Genomic DNA, 21,615 nt, shown 5'->3' on the forward strand with positions numbered 1-21,615 from the left:
ATTAAGAATATTCACCGGCCTCTGAAATCTTCAAATACAACTGCAAGGCATGCATCTGCTCCAAGATGTCATCCGATTTGCGTCTGAGTTCAAGAGCCATCGCAGTCTGAGAATGCACTGCCTTGCCAACCTCGTTAATCATGATGGACAAGCAAGGGGCTGTGATTCTTGATGCCACCGTTCTTGCCAATTTTCCGGTAGATCAGGGCAGCACATAAGCCAAAAGGTACCAGCCCTGCTGCGTTCCATCTGGGCAGGTAGGATCCCCCGGTCCTGACCTTCTTGTAGAAAAAATGGTGTCAATAGCGTTCAGAGACCAGCTGATCAATTCCATGGTTAATCCAATAGTAGTCCAACAGATCCAGTATCCAATATAATTTGAGGAATTCACAGTCTGGTGAAGTAGGGACTTGAAGGTTAAAAGCAGAGAACAGAGATAAGGAAGAGTGGAGGAGATGCAACCGCCCTCATCGGAGTCCCAAGCTGAAGCATTTGCATGATTGTTTCAGTTATCTGCTGCACTAACTAGAGAATCTTAACAGTGGGACAGATTTTGCCAGATAACACAAAGAATAATAATAATAACACCCTGAGAATTACACTAGAGATAAAACCAGAACAGAACAACATGGAACTCAAACCAAAATGTGACCCATGACAAGACTACAGAACCTCCTTAGGTACTGGATGGCAGCCACTTAAGCAGACAACTGATCCATTTCCACCTCTCAAAAGTAGCCGTTTGCCTGCAACAGCCAGGTGAAATGTCAGCGTCCACTTGGCCTTCTCCAGCCAATGGGATCCTCAACATGGAGGCACCTGTGTACTGGGTCATGCCCAGAAAAACACACATCATGTCCAAAATGTCATAGTTGACATTCCCTCACAAAGCAACAGATACTCCTTAGTAATTGTCCATTTGACACAAATTAGCTCCTGTGGTACCTAAGAATCCTCAGAATAAACCTAGTACCAAACACATCCAGTTGTCACCTGAGATCACCTGTTAGTATGTAACTCTCACAACCACTTAGTAAGACAGGAAGCACCAGAACCCAAAAGACGTGAACCTTCACTCTCCTGCCAAGCTATCAGCACCATCCAAACACCTTTGTCCAGGGACCTCAAGACACTGTAAGCTTTTGCCAGTTATCACTTGATCTCAAAAGCCAAAGACTTGAAGATACGAATGTCAGTGTTGAGATAAATGAATGTCTCTCTGACGTCAACACTTAAACCAGACACAGATACACTTATTATGGCCGAGTGCAGGAAGTCATCTGACAGGATCATGTCCTGGCCAGATTCTGTCACAGGGAGGGACAGGGGTCATATGAGTATCAATTCATGACTTAATGAGTCACAATAAGCAAAAACATTCCAAAAGCCCTTTGACATCCGGGTCGCTGCACCAGTGTAATGTGGTCTTTTTGTGTTTGTCCTCCAATGGATGCAAGTTTCCGACCTCAGGCATGGGAGGTCGATACGCTAACAACGAGGCAAAAGCCTAAGGCCTCTAGAGTCTGTTACTGGAACATCTTCTTAGTGTTGGTGAGTGAGGTTTACTCACTCCATGTGCATGAATAACACCAGTAAATTATTGACTGAGTGTATCTTTTAAATAGGTTTATGATTTACAGAGGGTATGCCAGACTAGTTTGCACAAGATCACAAATCAAACCCAGATACAACCGGCGTGAGTATAAGCAAAACTCGCCTAGGCTCGCCTCAAGACAGACATTAACAGGTGTAAGATTGACATGTTCACAAAAGCTTGTCTCAATAGTCAAAAAAAGATTTTTAGCAAAAAAAAAAAAAAAGTACTGAATTTTAGAGAAGAAATCAATAAGTGAGCCATTAATGTTGGTAGGAGGGAAGATAAATATGTGATTGTGGTGCCCCGGTGTGGCACGTGTCCCACTTTTGTGTTGTCAGTAATTCCAAGAATGTTTAATATGAGATCTCGTATCAGTTTTGCAAAACCAAAAAGCATACCCTCCCCAAACGTTCTCATCTCACCACGACGGTCTTAAAGTCTGATGTGTGACATCAGATACAAGTCCGCTAACACTAAAGTATATTTAGACCTGGCAGAAAAAATGAAGCAGAGACATGAACAGTAAAGTTAGTCACCGGCTGCAACAGTTTAATCAAGATTTTAATCCAATTTATTGCAAAGGCCAAATGCAAGAGTCCAGTTGGTGCAAACATGATAAATTACCTTCCCTACATGTTGCAAATGCGTCGGTGAAACACTGGAAGACTAGTTTTCTATTTCAAGATTACGCTGAGCATGAAATCTCGAGTTAAGGGCACTTGCGTAGGATGTGACCATCAGAGCCGAGCTGAGTTGTGGTGAGAGGTTCCTGCAAAATCCATCAAGATACTGCAACAATGGATGCTTTGGCAGGTTTTGCAAAGTCAGACGTGGATACAGAGATGACAGTGTTGACACAGGAAGATATTAATGAAGAAAACGCTGATACAAGTGATGAAGTGGAAACTCTTCAAAAGAGGTACAAATAATGAATGTTGTGTATGCATTGTGATCATGCTATATTAAGTATGCATTACTGTCTGTGTAATGAAGATGGGCTGATAGCGCTCAGAACAAATCTCCACAGTTGATTCTAGCAACCAGTTCATAGCATTTCAGACTAATGAGTTGGATTAATTTCCATATGTGAGGCTGAAACAATGGAGGAAAGTCTATTAGTGATTCTGACCTATGTAAAGGGCTTCTACACTCAACAAAAATATAAATGCAACACTTTTGGTTTTGCTCCCATTTTGTATGAGATGAACTCAAAGATCTAAAACTTTTCCACATACACAATATCACCATTTCCCTCAAATATTGTTCACAAACCAGTCTAAATCTGTGATAGTGAGCACTTCTCCTTTGCTGAGATAATCCTTCCCACCTCACAGGTGTGCCATATCAAGATGCTGATTAGACACCATGATTAGTGCACAGGTGTGCCTTAGACTGCCCACAATAAAAGGCCACTCTGAAAGGTGCAGTTTTATCACACAGCACAATGCCACAGATGTTGCAAGATTTGAGGGAGCGTGCAATTGGCACACTGACAGCAGGAATGTCAACCAGAGCTGTTACTTGTGTATTGAATGTTCATTTCTCTACCATAAGCCGTCTCCAAAGGCATTTCAGAGAATTTGGCAGCACATCCAACCAGCCTCACAACCGCAGACCACGTGTAACTACACCAGCCCAGGACCTCCACATCCAGCATGTTCACCTCCAAGATCGTCTGAGACCAGCCACTCGGACAGCTGCTGAAACAATCGGTTTGCATAACCAAAGAATTTCTGCACAAACTGTCAGAAACCGTCTCAGGGAAGCTCATCTGCATGCTCGTCGTCCTCATCGGGGTCTTGACGTGTCTCCAGTTCATCGTCGTAACCGACTTGAGTGGGCAAATGCTCACATTCGCTGGCGTATGGCATGTTGGAGAGGTATTCTCTTCACGGATGAATCCCGGTTCACACTGTTCAGGGCAGATGGCAGACAGCGTGTGTGGCGTCGTGTGGGTGAGCGGTTTTCTGATGTCAATGTTGTGGATCGAGTGGCCCATGGTGGCGCTGGGGTTATGGTATGGGCAGGCGTCTGTTATGGACGAAGAACACAGGTGCATTTTATTGATGGCATTTTGAATGCACAGAGATACCGTGACGAGATCCTGAGGCCCATTGTTGTGCCATACATCCAAGAACATCACCTCATGTTGCAGCAGGATAATGCACGGCCCCATGTTGCAAGGATCTGTACACAATTCTTGGAAGCTAAAAATGTCCCAGTTCTTGCATGGCCGGCATACTCACCAGACATGTCACCCATTGAGCATGTTTGGGATGCTCTGGACCGGCGTATACGACAGCGTGTACCAGTTCCTGCCAATATCCAGCAACTTCGCACAGCCATTGAAGAGGAGTGGACCAACATTCCACAGGCCACAATTGACAACCTGATCAACTCTATGCGAAGGAGATGTGCTGCACTGCATGAGGCAAATGGTGGTCACACCAGATACTGACTGGTATCCCCCCCAATAAAACAAAACTGCACCTTTCAGAGTGGCCTTTTATTGTGGGCAGTCTAAGGCACACCTGTGCACTAATCATGGTGTCTAATCAGCATCTTGATATGGCACACCTGTGAGGTGGGATGGATTATCTCAGCAAAGGAGAAGTGCTCACTATCACAGATTTAGACTGGTTTGTGAACAATATTTGAGGGAAATGGTGATACTGTGTATGTGGAAAAAGTTTTAGATCTTTGAGTTCATCTCATACAAAATGGGAGCAAAACCAAAAGTGTTGCATTTATATTTTTGTTGAGTGTATATAGGTGCATAAATTATGTGAATTTGACAAAATATCCAATAATTTCTTACATTTGTAGGCATTTAATTAAAAATCGGGTATTTGTCATGTTTCAGTTTACGTGAGGCTGTCCATGATGAGAATGTCCAGCCAAAGATGCAGTGCCTGATGATGGATGCCTCATTCTCCATGGTAACTATGCAAGGTGAGGACAGCGGCATTATGTGGGAAACAACACCTGGTCATTGCACCTCACCATGGGCATCTGAAGCTGGAACCTACACAACAGATCCCAGCTGCATGGCTGTAGTGCGTCCTACAACGCCTGGTTCTCTTCAACCAGGAAGGATTGTCATTGAAATGGATGAGCAACAGATTACTAGAAGAAAGAAGAATAAAGAGATGGCACGTGGTCAAAAGAGCAACGAAGACAGACAAAGAGAAATCCTTGTAGGAAGTTCTGACAACATCTCAGCAAGGCCAGAATTAGTAGGAGTCTCTCAGCCAAATGTGAAAGCCGATGGAGAAGTAGATGAGGAACTAACAGATTCTGTGGTAGATAAAGAGCAACAGCTATTTAATCTAGTCTCTGAAGGTTCTGAAATACTCAATATTGTTGTTCCCCATAAACTGGCTACTGTGGATGAGGAGGAGAGCAAGGAAATGGTGGACAACCTGTCTTATCTGGAGGAGAGCCCTGTTACTAAAGCCAACGAAGACTTTGATCTGAACAATGAGCTGCTGATCCTGGCACAAGCTCCAACTGAATCAGGGGCATCAAGAGGTGACAAAGTGCCAGACTTGCATCCCTTAGGTCCAAATGTAATGGATCCACCTGGAGCTCCAGTGGCAAGACCTCTAAGTAAACAAGCTGCGGGAAATGTTGACTACTTTGAAGCATTTGCCCTAATTGATGCCCAGGCTCCAGGGAGTCCTGCTGTAACTGCTCAGGGACAGGATACTCTAGAGGCAGAAGAAGCTGGCATCAACTTGGACACAGAGAAGCCCATGAAGGCCAAAAGAAGCACAGTCACAACTGTGGATCCAGAAAAGACAGACACTATTAGTCTTGGGGAACTCATCAGCGACCTTCTAGATGAAGTCTTCTATGGTGATACAAAGAGTGACCAAATGAAATCATCTCCAAAGAGACATGATGGATGTGAAGTGACCACCTCTAAATTGCCTGCAAAACAAAGTGGTTCCGTTTTGTTTGGAAGCCAAGAAGACATCCTGACACCTATCTTTTTACCTGAAGGGCCCCCCAAAATTATAGACCCCATTTTGTTGGAGGAGCCGAAAGCGATGGCCTTCCTTTACACAGACCTGTACGAGGAAGCAATTGGTAGTCGGAAGAAAGAAGATGATACAGAAAGCGTGACCTCTGAGAAGTCCTTCCACAGCAGACAATCAGACCGTGAAGTCAGGGGGTATCTGGAGAAATATGCCCTAATAGATGAGACTCCTGCTTTGGAGATAGAAGTCACTGAAAAAGAAAAATTCTCAGAGGATGGACTCCGGATATTGTCTGAAGATTTGTACGATTTTGGAGAGTTTCTATCCAAATGTGAAAAAGTTGAAATACAACATTCAGATGAGGACATAACAGACTTCTTCAGATCCAGTGGCAATTCTTCACCATGTGATACTGAACCTTTTCCTCAATCACTTGAGGAGGAAGCCACGCCACCAGTGATGAAAAATAAAACCAAGACAGACAAAACTATCTCCATAACAGAACAAAAAGCCACCGAAGATCGAGAAGATCCGACTAGTGTCTCTGATTTTGAGTTTTTCTTTGAAGAACCAGACTGGTCTACAGTTGATCACCTTACTGGCATGGATGGAAAAGGTGACAGTGTTCATACAGGTCAAGAACTATGGAAACAACACATGGAAATGCAAAAGCCAGTTGCTCCTCCAAGAAGGAAGGCGACAACTTCTCCAAAGGAGTGTTTGGATCTAATGCCTCTGACTCCAGTTGAAGTCATTATGGAGGAAAAAGAGGAATCTGGTAGAAAGGAACAGAGGGAGGAGGAGAAAGAGACAGCATCTCCAGCAGAAACTGCCGATGAGGGAGATGGAGAAGAGGCAACGCAGGTGCACGCCACCCTGGAGGCCTCAATCACAGTAGCCACAGTGACACCGGAACGTGAAGGTGTAAAAGACACTAATGACACAGCTGTCAGAGACACAAAACCAGGTCATGATGGAGATGCTGAAACAACAGAAAGAAGTGAGACTGAAACACCTCAAAAACAAAGTAATCAAGACGATGGAGACATTGAACCGTCAGAATTAGCAATGCTGGAGGTTAAAACAAAGAAACAAGTCTTAGAGACAGAACCAGCTAAAGAGCGAAGGCAGTGTATAATACTTTAATGTAGCTACAGTCAATAAGCCAAATGTTTTTGTTTTCTTTGAGGTCTTTAATTCAGTTATCACAGTCTAAAAGATTTGACTTGACATAGATTGTTAAAATTGTATCAGGCGTGCATATTATTAAAACCATTTAACGCCGATGTCATTAGTTTTGTGCAGACAGTCACACGGTTACATCAGACGGGTCACGTTTTTCAAATTCATCAAGTGTGCATGTTTGTCAGGGTTCACTCGGTCACTCCCGTGTAGTCAGGTGGTAATAGTGCATGAATCATAGAGCATTTGGGTCATAACTGTGAATTTTAAAAAGCAGAGTGTGTTGTGTGCAACCCGAGGACGGAGTTTCATCTATAAATAAGCCCCTCTGGCTTTGAACCTGACACCGTGTCTCACGAGTTTGTGTGCTGACAACGTTAGCAAAAGCAGTCAAAATGTGTGGCGACTCAAGCAACAGTTTGGATTTTTTTTTATTAGGTAATACCTTGTGTTATTTTTTGTTCTTTACTTTTCATGCTGAATTATCAAACGCTATGAAGATGCCAAACCATTTTCTGTAATGTTCAAACTAAATATCACATAAAACGCATGTTTATGACTAGCCAGCTATGCTAAAGAGCAGATAAGGTAACAACTACCGGGATGTTTGAATAATCACAATAATATTCGCAACATAAATGTGGTCATCAAAGCAGTTTACAAATACATACCACAGGCAGCAAACAGAAAGAATTTTTATCTGGCCCAATAATTTGGCATATTCAAAAGATGTAGCATAGAGTGGTATTTTTGTTCTGTAGGACCAAAAAACCTCTTGTCCCTCATTATAGGATTAATAACCTATTGGGTTACAAGTTCTCATGTTCCTTTTCAGCCTTTTGTCCTCAGTTTCCCTGAGTGAGTCTTCCCAAGGGATTAATAAAATTCTAATCTAATCTTTTAAATCCCAATTTGTCCTCCATGCTGACAGGTGGCAGTGTTGAGTTGATAATGTTTCATTAATTTGTAAAAAATTATTTATTTACACCTACGCACAGTGATAGCATATGCGGCGGGTGTTGTTTTTTTGGCTTCTGTTTGTCTGATCGTTCATGTAATGAATAAAATAACTTGAAGAGTTTTGATCCAGTTTTGAACAAACTTTAATTTAGGGTCAGCCAAAGTGATTTAAGGAAAAAACTGGCAAAAAGTCAAGGTCAAGGTCACAGACCTTTAAGCCTTATATATATATATATATAGTTTGTTTTAGGATACACCAATATCTGTAATATATATCACATTTCTATTGATAAACTTGAGTTTTGACCTTGGATGACCTTGAAAGTTCAAACACTTGAACAAAACAGTTCAGTGCCAATATGGATTAAACATGGTTGGGTAGGTTACGTGTTAGTCCAGGATAAAGTGGTTCAGTTTTGGACAGACTAATATCATATATTATGAGATCACTGAATCACAAACAAATCATTTGCTTGATTCAGTCCAGCATGAGTATTGTGCTACCTGAGTGACCCTCCTTATAAAACCATTTGTATCACAACTGAGTTTCTGAGGAATTTTATGGCTTTTTTTGGATGTGTCAGGCTTTACAGGCTGATGTTGTGGACTGAATGCTGGAAACTATGTACTAAAACAAAAATACACCAAAACAATAAAAAAGTAATAAATGAAAGTCTTGTAAAGGAACTAGTGTACTGTAGAGCTGTAACCATTAATCGATTATTCGCTATTAAATTAATTGACAACTATTTTCATCATTGATTGATTGTTTTGAGTCATTTAAAAGAAAGTCCAAATTCTTTGATTTCAGCTTCTTAAATGTGAATATCATCTGGAATATTTTACTCTCTGCTTTACGTTTCTGTGGCAGTAAACTGAATATATTGGTATTTAAAGGCATCTTCCTGGGCTCTGTACAGCTCCTTACTCGGGGGGAGGAGGAGTAACAGGAAGACAGAGGACGGGAAGGAGAGGAACAGTAGCAGCCAGGAAACCAGTAGCGAGCAGCATTTCTGGTATTTATTTACATTTTGCAAATTGTTTTTTACTTTCACTTTAATACTCTGTGTGCTTTTTACCCTATGTGCTGGTATACAATGCTGCTGGAACCTCAATTTCCCTGAGGGAGTCTTTCCAAGAGATTAATAAAGTTCTATCTAATCTAATCTAATAACATTGATCGACATGTTTCACTTTTTTTGGACATTTTATGAACCTTACAACTAACTGATTAATCAAAACAATAATCAATCAATCAATTTTATTTATATAGCGCCAAATCACAACAAACAGTTGCCCCAAGGCGCCTTATATTGTAAGGCAAGGCCATACAATAATTATGGAAAAACCCCAACGGTCAAAACGACCCCCTGTGAGCAAGCACTTGGCAACAGTGGGAAGGACAAACTCCCTTTTAACAGGAAGAAACCTCCAGCAGAACCAGACTGGTTGGGGCTGAGGGAGAGAACCAGGAAAAAGACATGCTGTGGAGGGGAGCAGAGATCAATCACTAATGATTAAATGCAGAGTGGTGCATACAGAGCAAAAAGAGAAAGAAACACTCAGTGCATCATGGGAACCCCCCAGCAGTCTAAGTCTATAGCAGCATAACTAAGGGATGGTTCAGGGTCACCTGATCCAGCCCTAACTATAAGCTTTAGCAAAAAGGAAAGTTTTAAGCCTAATCTTAAAAGAAGAGAGGGTGTCTGTCTCCCTGATCCGAATTGGGAGCTGGTTCCACAGGAGAGGAGCCTGAAAGCTGAAGGCTCTGCCTCCCATTCTACTCTTACAAACCCTAGGAACTACAAGTAAGCCTGCAGTCTGAGAGCGAAGTGCTCTATTGGGGTGATATGGTACTACGAGGTCCCTAAGATAAGATGGGACCTGATTATTCAGAACCTTATAAGTAAGAAGAAGAATTTTAAATTCTATTCTAGAATTAACAGGAAGCCAATGAAGAGAGGCCAATATGGGTGAAATATGCTCTCTCCTTCTGGTCCCCGTTAGTACTCTAGCTGCAGCATTTTGAATTAACTGAAGGCTTTTCAGGGAACTTTTAGGACAACCTGATAATAATGAATTACAATAGTCCAGCCTAGAGGAAATAAATGCATGAATTAGTTTTTCAGCATCATTCTGAGACAAGACCTTTCTAATTTTAGAGATATTGCGCAAATGCAAAAAAGCAGTCCTACATATTTGTTTAATATGCGCATTGAATGACATATCCTGATCAAAAATGACTCCAAGATTTCTCACAGTATTACTAGAGGTCAGGGTAATGCCATCCAGAGTAAGGATCTGGTTAGACACCATGTTTCTAAGATTTGTGGGGCCAAGTACAATAACTTCAGTTTTATCTGAGTTTAAAAGCAGGAAATTAGAGGTCATCCATGTCTTTATGTCTGTAAGACAATCCTGCAGTTTAGCTAATTGGTGTGTGTCCTCTGGCTTCATGGATAGATAAAGCTGGGTATCATCTGCATAACAATGAAAATTTAAGCAATGCTGTCTAATAATACTGCCTAAGGGAAACATGTATAAAGTGAATAAAATTGGTCCTAGCACAGAACCTTGTGGAACTCCATAATTAACCTTAGTCTGTGAAGAAGATTTCCCATTTACATGAACAAATTGTAATCTATTAGATAAATATGATTCAAACCACCGCAGCACAGTGCCTTTAATACCTATGGCATGCTCTAATCTCTGTAATAAAAGTTTATGGGCAACAGTATCAAAAGCAGCACTGAGGTCTAACAGAACAAGCACAGAGATGAGTCCACTGTCTGAGGCCATAAGAAGATCATTTGTAACCTTCACTAATGCTGTTTCTGTACTATGATGAATTCTAAAACCTGACTGAAACTCTTCAAATAGACCATTCCTCTGCAGATGATCAGTTAGCTGATTTACAACTACCCTTTCAAGAATTTCTGAGAGAAAAGGAAGGTTGGAGATTGGCCTATAATTAGCTAAGATAGCTGGGTCAAGTGATGGCGTTTTAAGTAATGGTTTAATTACTGCCACCTTAAAAGCCTGTGGTACATAGCCAACTAATAAAGATAGATTGATCATATTTAAGATCAAAGCATTAATTAATGGTAGGGCTTCCTTGAGCAGCCTGGTAGGAATGGGGTCTAATAGACATGTTGATGGTTTGGAGGAAGTAACTAATGAAAATAACTCAGACAGAACAATCGGAGAGAAAGAGTCTAACCAAATACCGGCATCACTGAAAGCAGCCAAAGATAACGATATGTCTTTGGGATGGTTATGAGTAATTTTTTCTCTAATAGTTAAAATTTTATTAGCAAAGAAAGTCATGAAGTCATTACTAGTTAAAGTTAAAGGAATACTCGGCTCAATAGAGCTCTGACTCTTTGTCAGCCTGACTACAGTGCTGAAAAGAAACCTGGGGTTGTTCTTATTTTCTTCAATTAGTGATGAGTAGTAAGATGTCCTAAATTTACGGAGGGCTTTTTTTATAGAGTAACAGACTCTTTTTCCAGGCTAAGTGAAGATCTTCTAAATTAGTGAGACGCCATTTCCTCTCCAACTTACAGGTTATCTGCTTTAAGCTGCGAGTTTGTGAGTTATACCACGGAGTCAGGCACTTCTGATTTAAAGCTCTCTTTTTCAGAGGAGCTACAGCATCCAAAGATGTCTTCAATGAGGATGTAAAACTATTGACGAGATACTCTATCTCACTTATAGATTTAGCCATGTTTGCTTTGCCATATCTAAATTTCACTGATTATTGCAGTTACAAAATCTTCAATACAATTACGCTTGAATAGAAATTTCTCTTGTTCTCTCTCATGTGTGTTAAGTCAGTTAGAATGTCTACTTTATTTATATATAAAGTTACATATAAATAATAATTACAACATAGATTTGTTTCAGTTTTTATTCATGATGTCAGATTTTCACTGAGTAACCAGTTTACATACATCAAGGTGAATGCCTCTTTAAACAGCATGGAAGATTTTAGAAGATTGTAGAAACTGATTAAATTATTTGTTAAGGTTCTGAAGGAATAATTATTTAAATTGGGTTGGGAGCAGGCCGGGGGAGCTTGTAGCTGTAAATTGGTTGATGACCTATTTTTTTTTTCTGATCAGGTTTTCCTTGATCTTGAAATTTGACCTTTGATCAAACTACTCCAAAATCTAATCACCTCTTGATACGTATCCAAGTTTATTCCCACAAAGATTTATGAATTTAGTCTTCTTGGTTGTTGAGATATACAAATAAAGGTGCTATTCTGACCATATTTTCCTTGATTTTGACTGACCAAACGACTGCAAAATCTAAACTCTGCTAGATAGCGATTCAAATAATATTCCAGCCGTTTTTGATTTCTCTTATCCACACACACACACACACACAGCAGTGAAAATACCCTGCTAGCTGCTTTTCTGACGCACAGGGTACTGGTTTCTCGTGTTAGACTCTGCAGTAGATTTTATGTATTTTTATATGTAATTTTGTTTCGGACAGCACTCCCTTTAGTTGTGACAGACAACTTGCCGTACCCCTCCCGCCCAGCAGGTGGCGGTATCTATTCCGATGAGAGAGTCCGTCCTCTTCGGTTTGTTTGACTGTTTAGCTAAATTAGCACTAAGCTAACTCCACAATGGACACTGTACTCGGTTTCTGTTCGCCACTTGAAGAAAAAGAAGCGGAAATCTGCCGCAGCTCGTCGTTGGAGGATGACGGATCAATGGACGGGTTTGGTGACCTCGCTGCTCTTCCTGTCGAAGTTGGTGACCGAAGACCGACGTGTTTACGGTGCTGGTGAGCTGAATTCAAAGCGAAGCTAATGCTAGCTAGCCGCCTTAGAGCTGGCCTCTCCTCGAGTAACTGGCATGCGTTTAATGAGGGAACAGCTTTATGTGGTCACAGAAAGCTCCAGTTCTGCTGACTCAGAGAAGCCAGGGGCTGGAAAGTTACTTGGCTATCAAAAAGCTTCACGTCTTCAACTTTCCCCCCATGTAGTCGCCCTCAGAAGGTGTGTCTCTGTCCTTTTCTGCCACCGCAACCGCTGGACGTTTCCACGTGTCTGTACGTAGTGCAGCATCCTGCAGAGGTGAGTTGTTTTTAATGTCATAATTTAGGATGATCAGCACACTGCTTAAAACTATTACAGCTTCATAAACATGTGGATGTTAAGAGCCATTTCTTCACTAAGGATCTGACAGTGATCACCCTCATTGGCAACAGTGGTGAGCAAAAACTCAAGCATGATGAAACCTCAAGCAGACCAGACTCAGAGGGGTGGCCCACTGCTTAGGCCATTCTAAGGCCGGGTTCACATGGCAGGATCATTAGGCCGACAATCTTAAGGACGCCCCGACAATCGTGATGACGCTAAAGATAATCTTATCAGATATTCCTCCCGTGTGTGGTGTGTTAAGAGCGCTCTGATCTGCTCAGAAGGGCGTCGGGAGCGCACCGATCGCAAATCGGGGATATTCAACATGTTGGATTTTTTTGGCCCGATATCGCTGTGTGTGTTGTGTCCTCCAACCAAAACAAGCACGCAGCCTGCTGAATGTGACGTTCAGCCAATCAGAAAGTGAGGTGACAGACGCACGTAGACAGACGCAAAACAGCTGTTCTGACTTACCAGGAAGTCCGGTTGTGGCGCTGTCTCTACTCCTTTAAAGATCCCCTTTTTCTTTTTGTATCGTTTTTTCCCTCTGTTTTAAATAGTCCACAAAGTACCTCCGTTTGTTTACTCTGAGGTCACGTTTAATCTCGAGATTTTGCGAGATTTCCTGTCTGAGCTTTGAATGTTAAGCTGTGCGTGAAATCTGTTCGTGTGTGGTGTTGTTGTCCTTACCATGTTGCTGAACACCACACACTGTACGCCCAAACCTGTTAGAGCTATGATTTTTTTATCTTCACGTGTGTGGTCTCTCAGGTTTTGGAAACCTAAAGATCATTTTTAAATCCTGTCGTGTGAACCAGGCTTAAGAGTTACAAGGTTTTTACAGAGCTGAAGAAACAGAAAACAGGAAATCAAATTGGAGTGGCTATACAGTACGCCCAACTGTTGGGTCAATAAAGTAAATTCGCGAGCATATATGCCCAACCACAACTGACTAATGAGCACGCTTGTAAGCTCACTTCCCGTTTCAGCACAGGAGGGAAAAACGGCGGATATTTTCTCGCCGGCTAGGGGAGGGTTCGCAGCCTGCGGAGGAGCAGTGATTTAAAGTGGTTCTGTTTGGCTCATCACACCCAGGGAACTGTGTCAAACTAACATCATCTTACAGCCAACAAGCAGCATTTTGTTCAAAAACTGTTTCGTCATTAACAGGATTCCGTTCAAAATGTTTATGAAGTTTGTCTGTTTTCATCCATTGCGGTGTTTTGCAGTAATTAAAGACGGCACCATTAAATGTGTCAAACATACGCCGCAATAGAGCCTTAAAAAGTGGTGTAAAAAATTGTAGTTTAGATGCACAAAACGTGTCAAATACTCGATCACAGTTGGGCGAATAAGGTAAGACATTATATTTATCTGAAGCGTCCAGCCCCTCTCCAGGAGTTGGGTACCAGAGCCCATGCTGTGCGTGGAGGTGAGCCCGACTATCTCTAGATGGTATCTCTCAACCTCCCGCACAAGCTCAGACTCCTTGCCCCCCAGCGAGGTGACGTTCCACATCCCAACAGCCAGGGGCTGTGAGCATGGACCGGGGCGCCGGGCCACCCGCCCTCAACCGTCACCTAATCCTCTCTGCACCCGACCCCGATGGCCCCCTCTGCAGGTGGTGAACCCACAGGAGGGCGGGCCCACGTTGCTCCTTCGGGCTGAGCCCGGCCGGGCCCCATGGGCTAAGGCCTGACCACCAGACGCTCGCGCGCGAGCCACAACCCCAGGCCTGGCTCCAGGGTGGGACCCCAGCTCCGCCATACCGGGCGACGTCTCGGTCCTTGATCTTTCACTGGTCATGGAGGTGTGTTTTGTGGATCTGGAGAACGCGTTCCACCGTGTCCCTCGGGGCACCCTGTGGGGAGTGCTCCGGGCGTACGGGGTCCGGGGTCCTTTGCTAAGGGCTATCCGGTCCCTGTACGACCGCAGCAGGAGCTTGGTTCGCATTGCCTTTAGTAAGTCAAACCTGTTTCCAGTGCACGTTGGCCTACGCCAGGGCTGCCCTTTGTCACCAGTTCTGTTCATTATTTTTATGGACAGAATTTCTAGGCGCAGCCAGGGTGTAGAGGGGGTCTGGTTTAGGAACCACAGAATCTCATCTCTGCTGTTTGCGGACGATGTGGTTCTGTTGGCTTCGTCAAATCAGGACCTTCAGCGCGCACTGGGGCAGTTTGCAGCCAAGTGTGAGGCATCCGGGATGAAGATCAGCACCTCCAAATCCGAGGCCATGGTTCTCGACCGGATAAAGGTGCTTTGCCCTCTTCAGGTCGGTGGAGTGTCCTTGCCTCAAGTGGAGGAGTTTAAGCATCTCGGGGTCTTGTTCACGAGTGAGGGACGGCTGGAGCGTGAGATCAATAGACGGATCGGTGCAGCGTCTGCAGTGATGCGGTCGCTGTATCGGACCGTCGTGGTGAAGAGAGAGCTGAGTAGGGGGGCAAAACTCTTGATTTACTGATCGATCTACGTTCCGATCCTCACCTATGGTCATGAGATTTGGCTCATGACCGAAAGAACAAGATCGCGGGTACAAGCGGCCGAGATGAGTTTCCTCCGCAGGGTGGCTGGGCGCTCCCTTAGAGATAGGGTGAGGAGCTTTGTCACTCGGGAAGAGCTCGGAGTCGAGCCGCTGCTCCTCCATGTCGAAAGGAGTCAGTTGAGGTGGCTCTGGCATCTTTTCCGGATGCCCCCTGGACGCCTCGCTGGAGAGGTGTTCCGGGCACGTCCCATTGGGAGGAGGCCCCGGGGAAGACCCAGGATACGCTGGAAGGATTACATCTCTCGCCTGGCTTGGCAACGCCTTGGGGTTCCCCCGGAGGAGCTGGGGGAGGTGTGTGTGGATCGGGAGGTCTGGGCGGCTTTGCTTGAGCTGCTGCCCCCGCGACCCGACTCCGGATAAAGCGGAAGAAAATGGATGGATGGATGGATGGATTATATTTATCTGCCCAACGGTTGGGCATATAGCCTTTGCCAAATCAAATAACATAAGAAAAGAAGATGCATTGGATGACAAGTCCACAAAGGTGATCCAGTCAGGTCACCCAACTAACCCATCTCACCCGCAATCTCAATTGTCAAGTTGGCCCCTGGGCCAGGTTGCTCAATAACACACAGTAATGCTAACTATGTGTAAAATACGTGTGCATGTTGTAACGTAAAATGATGTTTTTTTTTCTCTCTCTCATTTCATTTATTTGTTTATTTGACAGGTACAGTGCAGTCATAGAGTAAGCAGTGTTTGCAACTGATGTGATGCACAAAGAGTTTATAGCTACAGCTAATTCACAACTCTTGCAGGGCTGGTATGATTTAAATCACTGTTAATTAGTAATTAGTACTTAACACATCACCGGATAAATGATGACTGAGAATCTCAAGTCAGTAATTTCCTGGTAAGATCACAGCTGGTCTAATTAGAGGATTTATCTCCAGCAGTGTCATGCTCAGAATGGAGGTTTTGTCTGTCACTGTTTCTTATAATAGGAAGGAAGCCTGAAAGTTGCAGCCTGTACATTACATATGACTAAATTAGTACCACATAGGACTAAAATGATTACAAATATTGAACAATAAAGTTTTCCAAGCAGAATTTCCATTCACATAATGGGATGTGTTAGTTGTAGTCATTATATTTAGCGTGGAATAGCCTTGTACATGTTGTATGTGCGACTTGTTTTAACTAATGATATTATTTGTAGTCTAATTTAAAAGAGTGAAATGAATAAAAAAAGTTGACTTAAACGAATGAAGGTCAATTAAAATAAAAAAAAATATTATATAAAAAAATCATGACTTTTTTAAAAAAAGTCGATTTCTTTACCGATGTCACTGATCAAACGGTCCCCTCTAAAATGTGGTGCGCCCTGCCTTCACTGTGTCTTCACTGTGAATGTGTCTGAGACTGACTCTGAGTCTGACAAAGTGAATAATGTGATTATTAACCATCAGATGACAAAGGAAAACCCATTAAATCGTTCTAAAGTCAGTTTTAAGCAGAAACGAGGTGATAATTGGTGAATTGCTACTGACGCTCCAAAATGACGTAGGCCCAGCAGACATGATGCTGTGGCGCTCCTCTGATCGGTCCCCCATCTTTTATCATGAAATAATGTTGAATTTATGTGGAAATGATTGATGTACAAAAGCTTCAGATATCTGTCGCTGAGATAGATGATGATTGGAGGCAGTTTGAAGCAGAAACTGTTATGTGCAGATGCAGGTTGAGGAGCGGACCAACGTCTGACAGAACCCAGCGCTAAATAACCAGAAAGCGGTTCCACAAACAAAACGACTTTATTTCCCCTCTAATGCAATAATTAGTGTACAACATAAAAATTGGGTTTGTCTGGCGGAGTGAAGGACGGCGCGCTCTCCAGCGCCCAAAAGGATCGAAGCCTTGGCGCTTCTGGACTCAGATTCACCGCCAAACACCCCCCAGGTGGACACGACAAACTGACTCTGTGAAGGATGGAAAAGGTGAGGTAAGTCAACAGAGCTACAGCAAATATCTTTCAGAGGCAAACACTATCAGCAACACATTCAGGTCTGAATTTAAGCTTTATATAAATGAGCAGCTTCTCACAACAGGTGGAGGATCATCAATCTGTACGCCACGGCAGTGAGAAGCAAACTGCACAATTCTCATCAATGTTCAAATATACTGCGTAACAAAATGCCAAATTACTATTAACGATCATTCAGACAATAATCACCTCTGATGTGTGCTGACAGCATGTGTCCCTCACCCGTCCTCCTTCACAGGCACGATGTGTCAAACCCTGGCGCGGTCCTCAGCGTCTCACAAACGAATGTCACAAGGTCGAGTTCCCGGCAATTCTGCTTGAACCGCTCATGGCTTAAATGCAGAACGCCATCTCATTATCTGCTTCAGCTGAAAGTCTTTAAGTTTACACGTGAGCATCATCCACAGGTGCAGCTAATAATGCTGATGAGGGTGAAGGACTCTTCTGCCAGCACCTTCTCCACAGACAAAAACCAGTTTGCATACCACCTGGAGAGCAAAGAAAAGAAAACAACACAAAAACATCCAGCCAAACCCCCCAACACACAACAGAAACAAGGCAATAATCAGTGAACTGTGGCTGACACTCAGAAATGATGCTGCTGATGCTCTGAAATGATGCATGCGCAATGAAGGCAGGGCGGGCCAATTTTTTTAGGGGGGCTGTTCGGTCGGTGACACCAGCCCTGTTTCCTTGCATGCAGCGTTTGATTTATTTGTCAATTAATGTGTATATATGCATAAAATATGTGGAACATAAAGCAAAAACTGTTTCCACTGTGATCCTCAAGACTAAATAGGTTAAACAAAATGACAACACAAATAAATAAATCAAACGGTTTAGTATCGAGCAGCAAAATAGATTTATGTTGCAGACACATTTTTGACAGTTTGCTGGTGTGGATGCAAAGAGACTGTTGGTTTGTAGTGCAGCCAGTCACCCTGCAGGTGGATTCAGTGATCTGCACCAGTTTGATTAGAAAAAGAGATGCTCACAGTCTCAGATCAGTGATGTGCTCTTTCAGGAGAGTCGAGTACTTCGGACAGTGCCTCTTCTTGCTGCTTGTCTGCCACGTGGGAAATGCAATGTCATTGTTGGAAGGAGATTTAATGAGGAAAGGTAAGGAGCACTCATTGACGCGTTTGGTTTTACAGTCGTTCTTCTCAGAGTTCACAAGCATTTAGATTTTTTTTTTCTCCCTCCTCTTTCTCTTCACAGGTATCCAGACCTGGCGGTGGTGTGTCAGGACAGAAAAACACTGATTTTGTACCCAGGCCCAAAAGCTCAGGATCTGGAGGAGCTGGTGCTGTACCACGAAGGAGGCGCTGTCGAGCATAATGTCATCATCATAGATGGCACCTGGAGTCAGGCAAAAAACATGTTCCTCAAAAACAGCCTCTTCCATCTTCCCAAACAGGTGGGTTTGATTATTACACCCCTACTGGAAAGGCTTGGACATAACGATGTGACTTAATTTCTGGAGATGCTTGAATCATGTGGTTTAGAACCATTTGATCTGGACAGTTTGAATGTGAAAGGATTCATTTGCTGGGTGCTTTAATCCAGCCCTTATACTCAGGAAGCAAGTAGAACTCACAACACCAGCTGGTTGGTTTGGGTGAAAATGGCCCCATTTTATCAGCCTTCGTCTGAAACCTGCAAGAAACGGAACTAAACATAAGCATCTCTGTGTACTGACTGAAATAATCCACACTGATGATGTGTGTCTTACTTTACCAGGTGCAGCTCAATAAAACGCTGTCCAGTCAGTATGTGATTCGCACGCAACCGTCCAACATCTGTCTGTCCACTCTGGAATGTGCTGCTCTCGCTCTGTCCATCCTGGAGCAGAATGATCATATTCAGGAGGTAATGCTGAAAACGTCCCTGACAGAACCTGGAGCGTTTTTAGTTTGTCGTGCTTTTTGCTCTTAAGAGTTTACAATTAACATTAAAGGTGTCATCGTCAGAGTTCACGGGCACACGGATGATTTAATGACAGTGCAAGCGAGCCGAGCCGCCGTAACTTAATTTGGCATACTGTTCGGATTTGAAATGAAATTCCAACGCAGGTCTTCGTCTCCCCTCCAGGTTCTCCTGAGACCTTTGAGAGCACTTTGTTCCTTCCAGCTGCAGCACGGCGCTCAGGTTCACCACAGCAAGGAGCACCTGCTGAAGAACGGCATGTATGACAAGCCCATGCCCAAGAACAAACGCAAGATAAAGAGGATGGAGAAACTTGTTACCGACCAAAACATCTGCCTCAGATGAGACGGTGACTCGTGATTTATGAGAAGCCACATTACAGACTGCAGTCAGGATACGCACAAAACCTGCTGGACCCTCCAGATGTCAGCGTTTTTGTAACAGTCTTCTTATTTAAATCTAATTGTCACAGGTTTTTAAATTAAGTGTCTGACATTAATTTACATGAATTAATGGCAGAACAGGAGTTGAAATATTACTTTAAATCAGGCGTCTGGCATTGATGTGCACCTTTCCCTTTGATTTCTGCTTTATTTATGGAACTTAACGTTTTTAGTAAGTTTTTTTTTTTAGCAAATCTGCAGCTTCGTTCAAATGAAAAGGTCAAACAGAATAATGGATTGCGTTAAGTACTCCCCATGAATATAACAGAACTACATCTAGTGTAATGCAGCACTTTTGTAACCAGTTATGCCGTGGAAGTGTCATAAGTAGTGAAACAGAGATCAGCTGTGGTGTTAACACCCGTGTGTCCGCTTTCACAGAGGGAGGTGGCAGAACTGACTTATCATCAGTTACCTGGTCTTTAAAAAAAATGCACGTACAGTGGGGAAAATAAGTATTTGACCCCCTGTCAGTTTTGCAGGTTTTCCCACCTACAAAGAATGTAGAGGTCTGTAATTTTTATCGTAGGTACACTTCAACTGTGAGAGACAGAATCAAAAAAAAAATCCAGTAAATCACATTGTATAATTTTTAAATAATTAATCTGCATTTTATTGCATGAAATAAGTATTTGACCCCCTAGAAAAACAGAGCTTAACAACTGGTACAGAGACATTTGTTTGTCATTACAGAGGTCAAATGTTTCCTGTAGTTTTTCACCAGGTTTTCACACACTGCAGCAGGGATTTTGGTCCACTCCTCCATACAGATCTTCTCTAGATCTTTCAGGTTTGAAGTTTCAGCTCCCTCCAAAGATTTTTCTATTGAGTTCAGGTCTGGAGACTGGCCAGGCCACTCCAGGACCTTGAAATGCTTCTTATGGAGCCCCTCCTTAGTTGCCCTGGCTGTGTGTTTGGGGTCATTGTCATGCTGAAAGACCCAGCCATGACCCATCTTCAGTGCTCTTACTGAGGGAAGGAGGTTGTTTGCCAAAATCTCACAATAAATGACCCCATCCATCCTCCCTTCAATACGGTGCAGTAGTCCTGTCCCCTTTGCAGAAGAGCACCCCCAGAGTATGATGTTTCCACCCCCATGCTTCACGGTTGGGATGGTTTTCTTGGGGTTGTTCTCATCCTCTAAACATGGTAAGTGGAGTTGATTCCAAAAAGCTCTATTCTGGTCTCATCTGACCATATGACCTTCTCCCATGCCTCCTCTGGATCATCCAGATGGTCACTGGTGAACTTCAGATGGGCCTGGACATGTGCTGGCTTGAGCAGGGGGACCTTGCTGCCCTGCAGGATTTTAAACCATGACAGCATCATGTGTTACTAATGTAATCTTTGTGACTGTGACGGTCCCAGCTCTCTTCAGGTCATTGACCAGGTCCTTCTGTGTAGTTCTGAGCTTTCTCAGTATCATCCTTACCCCACAAAGTGAGATCTTGCATGGAATCCCAGACCGAGGGAGATTGACAGTCATCTTGTGTTTCTCCCACTTTCTAATAAATAATCATAACAGTTGTCTTCTACCAAGCTGCTTGCCTGTTGTCCTGTAGTCCATCCCAGCCTTGTGCAGGTCTACAGTTTTGTCCCTGGTGTCCTTAGACAGCTCTTTGGTCTTGGCTATGGTGGACAGGTTGGAGTGTGATTGATTGAGTGTGTGAACAGGTGTCTTTTATACAGGTAACAAGTTCAAACAGGTGCAATTAATACAGGTAAAGAGTGCAGAATAAGAGGGCTTCTTAAAGAAAAATTAACAGGTCTGTGAGAGCCAGAATTCTTGCTGGTTGGTAGGTGATCAAATACTTATTTTATGCAATAAAATGCAAATTAA

At 43.1% G+C, this 21,615-nt stretch overlaps 2 protein-coding genes across 2 annotated transcripts; both read left to right on the top strand.

The window, feature by feature from the left end:
* Positions 1-2,393: 2,393 nt before the first annotated feature.
* Positions 2,394-7,174, top strand: si:ch1073-398f15.1 (cardiomyopathy-associated protein 5). The gene is made up of 2 exons (XM_034192319.1): positions 2,394-2,516; positions 4,461-7,174. Exons 1-2 carry the CDS (start codon positions 2,395-2,397, stop codon positions 6,724-6,726), a joined length of 2,388 nt encoding a protein of 795 aa, XP_034048210.1. The 5' UTR covers position 2,394; the 3' UTR covers positions 6,727-7,174.
* Positions 7,175-12,296: 5,122 nt separating this feature from the next.
* dtwd2 (DTW domain containing 2) lies at positions 12,297-20,304 on the top strand. Its single transcript, XM_034192857.1, has 6 exons — positions 12,297-12,522; positions 12,724-12,814; positions 18,431-18,525; positions 18,625-18,823; positions 19,147-19,275; positions 19,498-20,304. Exons 1-6 carry the CDS (start codon positions 12,362-12,364, stop codon positions 19,675-19,677), a joined length of 855 nt encoding a protein of 284 aa, XP_034048748.1. The 5' UTR covers positions 12,297-12,361; the 3' UTR covers positions 19,678-20,304.
* The last annotated feature ends 1,311 nt before the right edge of the window (positions 20,305-21,615 follow it).

Source organism: Thalassophryne amazonica, chromosome 17 (genome assembly GCF_902500255.1).
Source record: "Thalassophryne amazonica chromosome 17, fThaAma1.1, whole genome shotgun sequence".
NCBI lineage: Eukaryota > Metazoa > Chordata > Actinopteri > Batrachoidiformes > Batrachoididae > Thalassophryne > Thalassophryne amazonica.

What these genes read in the sequence shown, in the direction of transcription:
- si:ch1073-398f15.1 (XM_034192319.1), top strand. Translation starts at nt 2,395, where the DNA reads ATGGATGCTTTGGCAGGTTTTGCAAAGTCAGACGTGGATACAGAGATG. An exon ending in GTGGAAACTCTTCAAAAGAG is followed by an intron (nt 2,517 to 4,460) that starts GTACAAATAATG and finishes GTCATGTTTCAG; the next exon opens with TTTACGTGAGGCTGTCCATG.
- dtwd2 (XM_034192857.1), top strand. Translation starts at nt 12,362, where the DNA reads ATGGACACTGTACTCGGTTTCTGTTCGCCACTTGAAGAAAAAGAAGCG. An exon ending in CCGACGTGTTTACGGTGCTG is followed by an intron (nt 12,523 to 12,723) that starts GTGAGCTGAATT and finishes CCCCCCATGTAG; the next exon opens with TCGCCCTCAGAAGGTGTGTC. An exon ending in TAGTGCAGCATCCTGCAGAG is followed by an intron (nt 12,815 to 18,430) that starts GTGAGTTGTTTT and finishes GTGCTCTTTCAG; the next exon opens with GAGAGTCGAGTACTTCGGAC.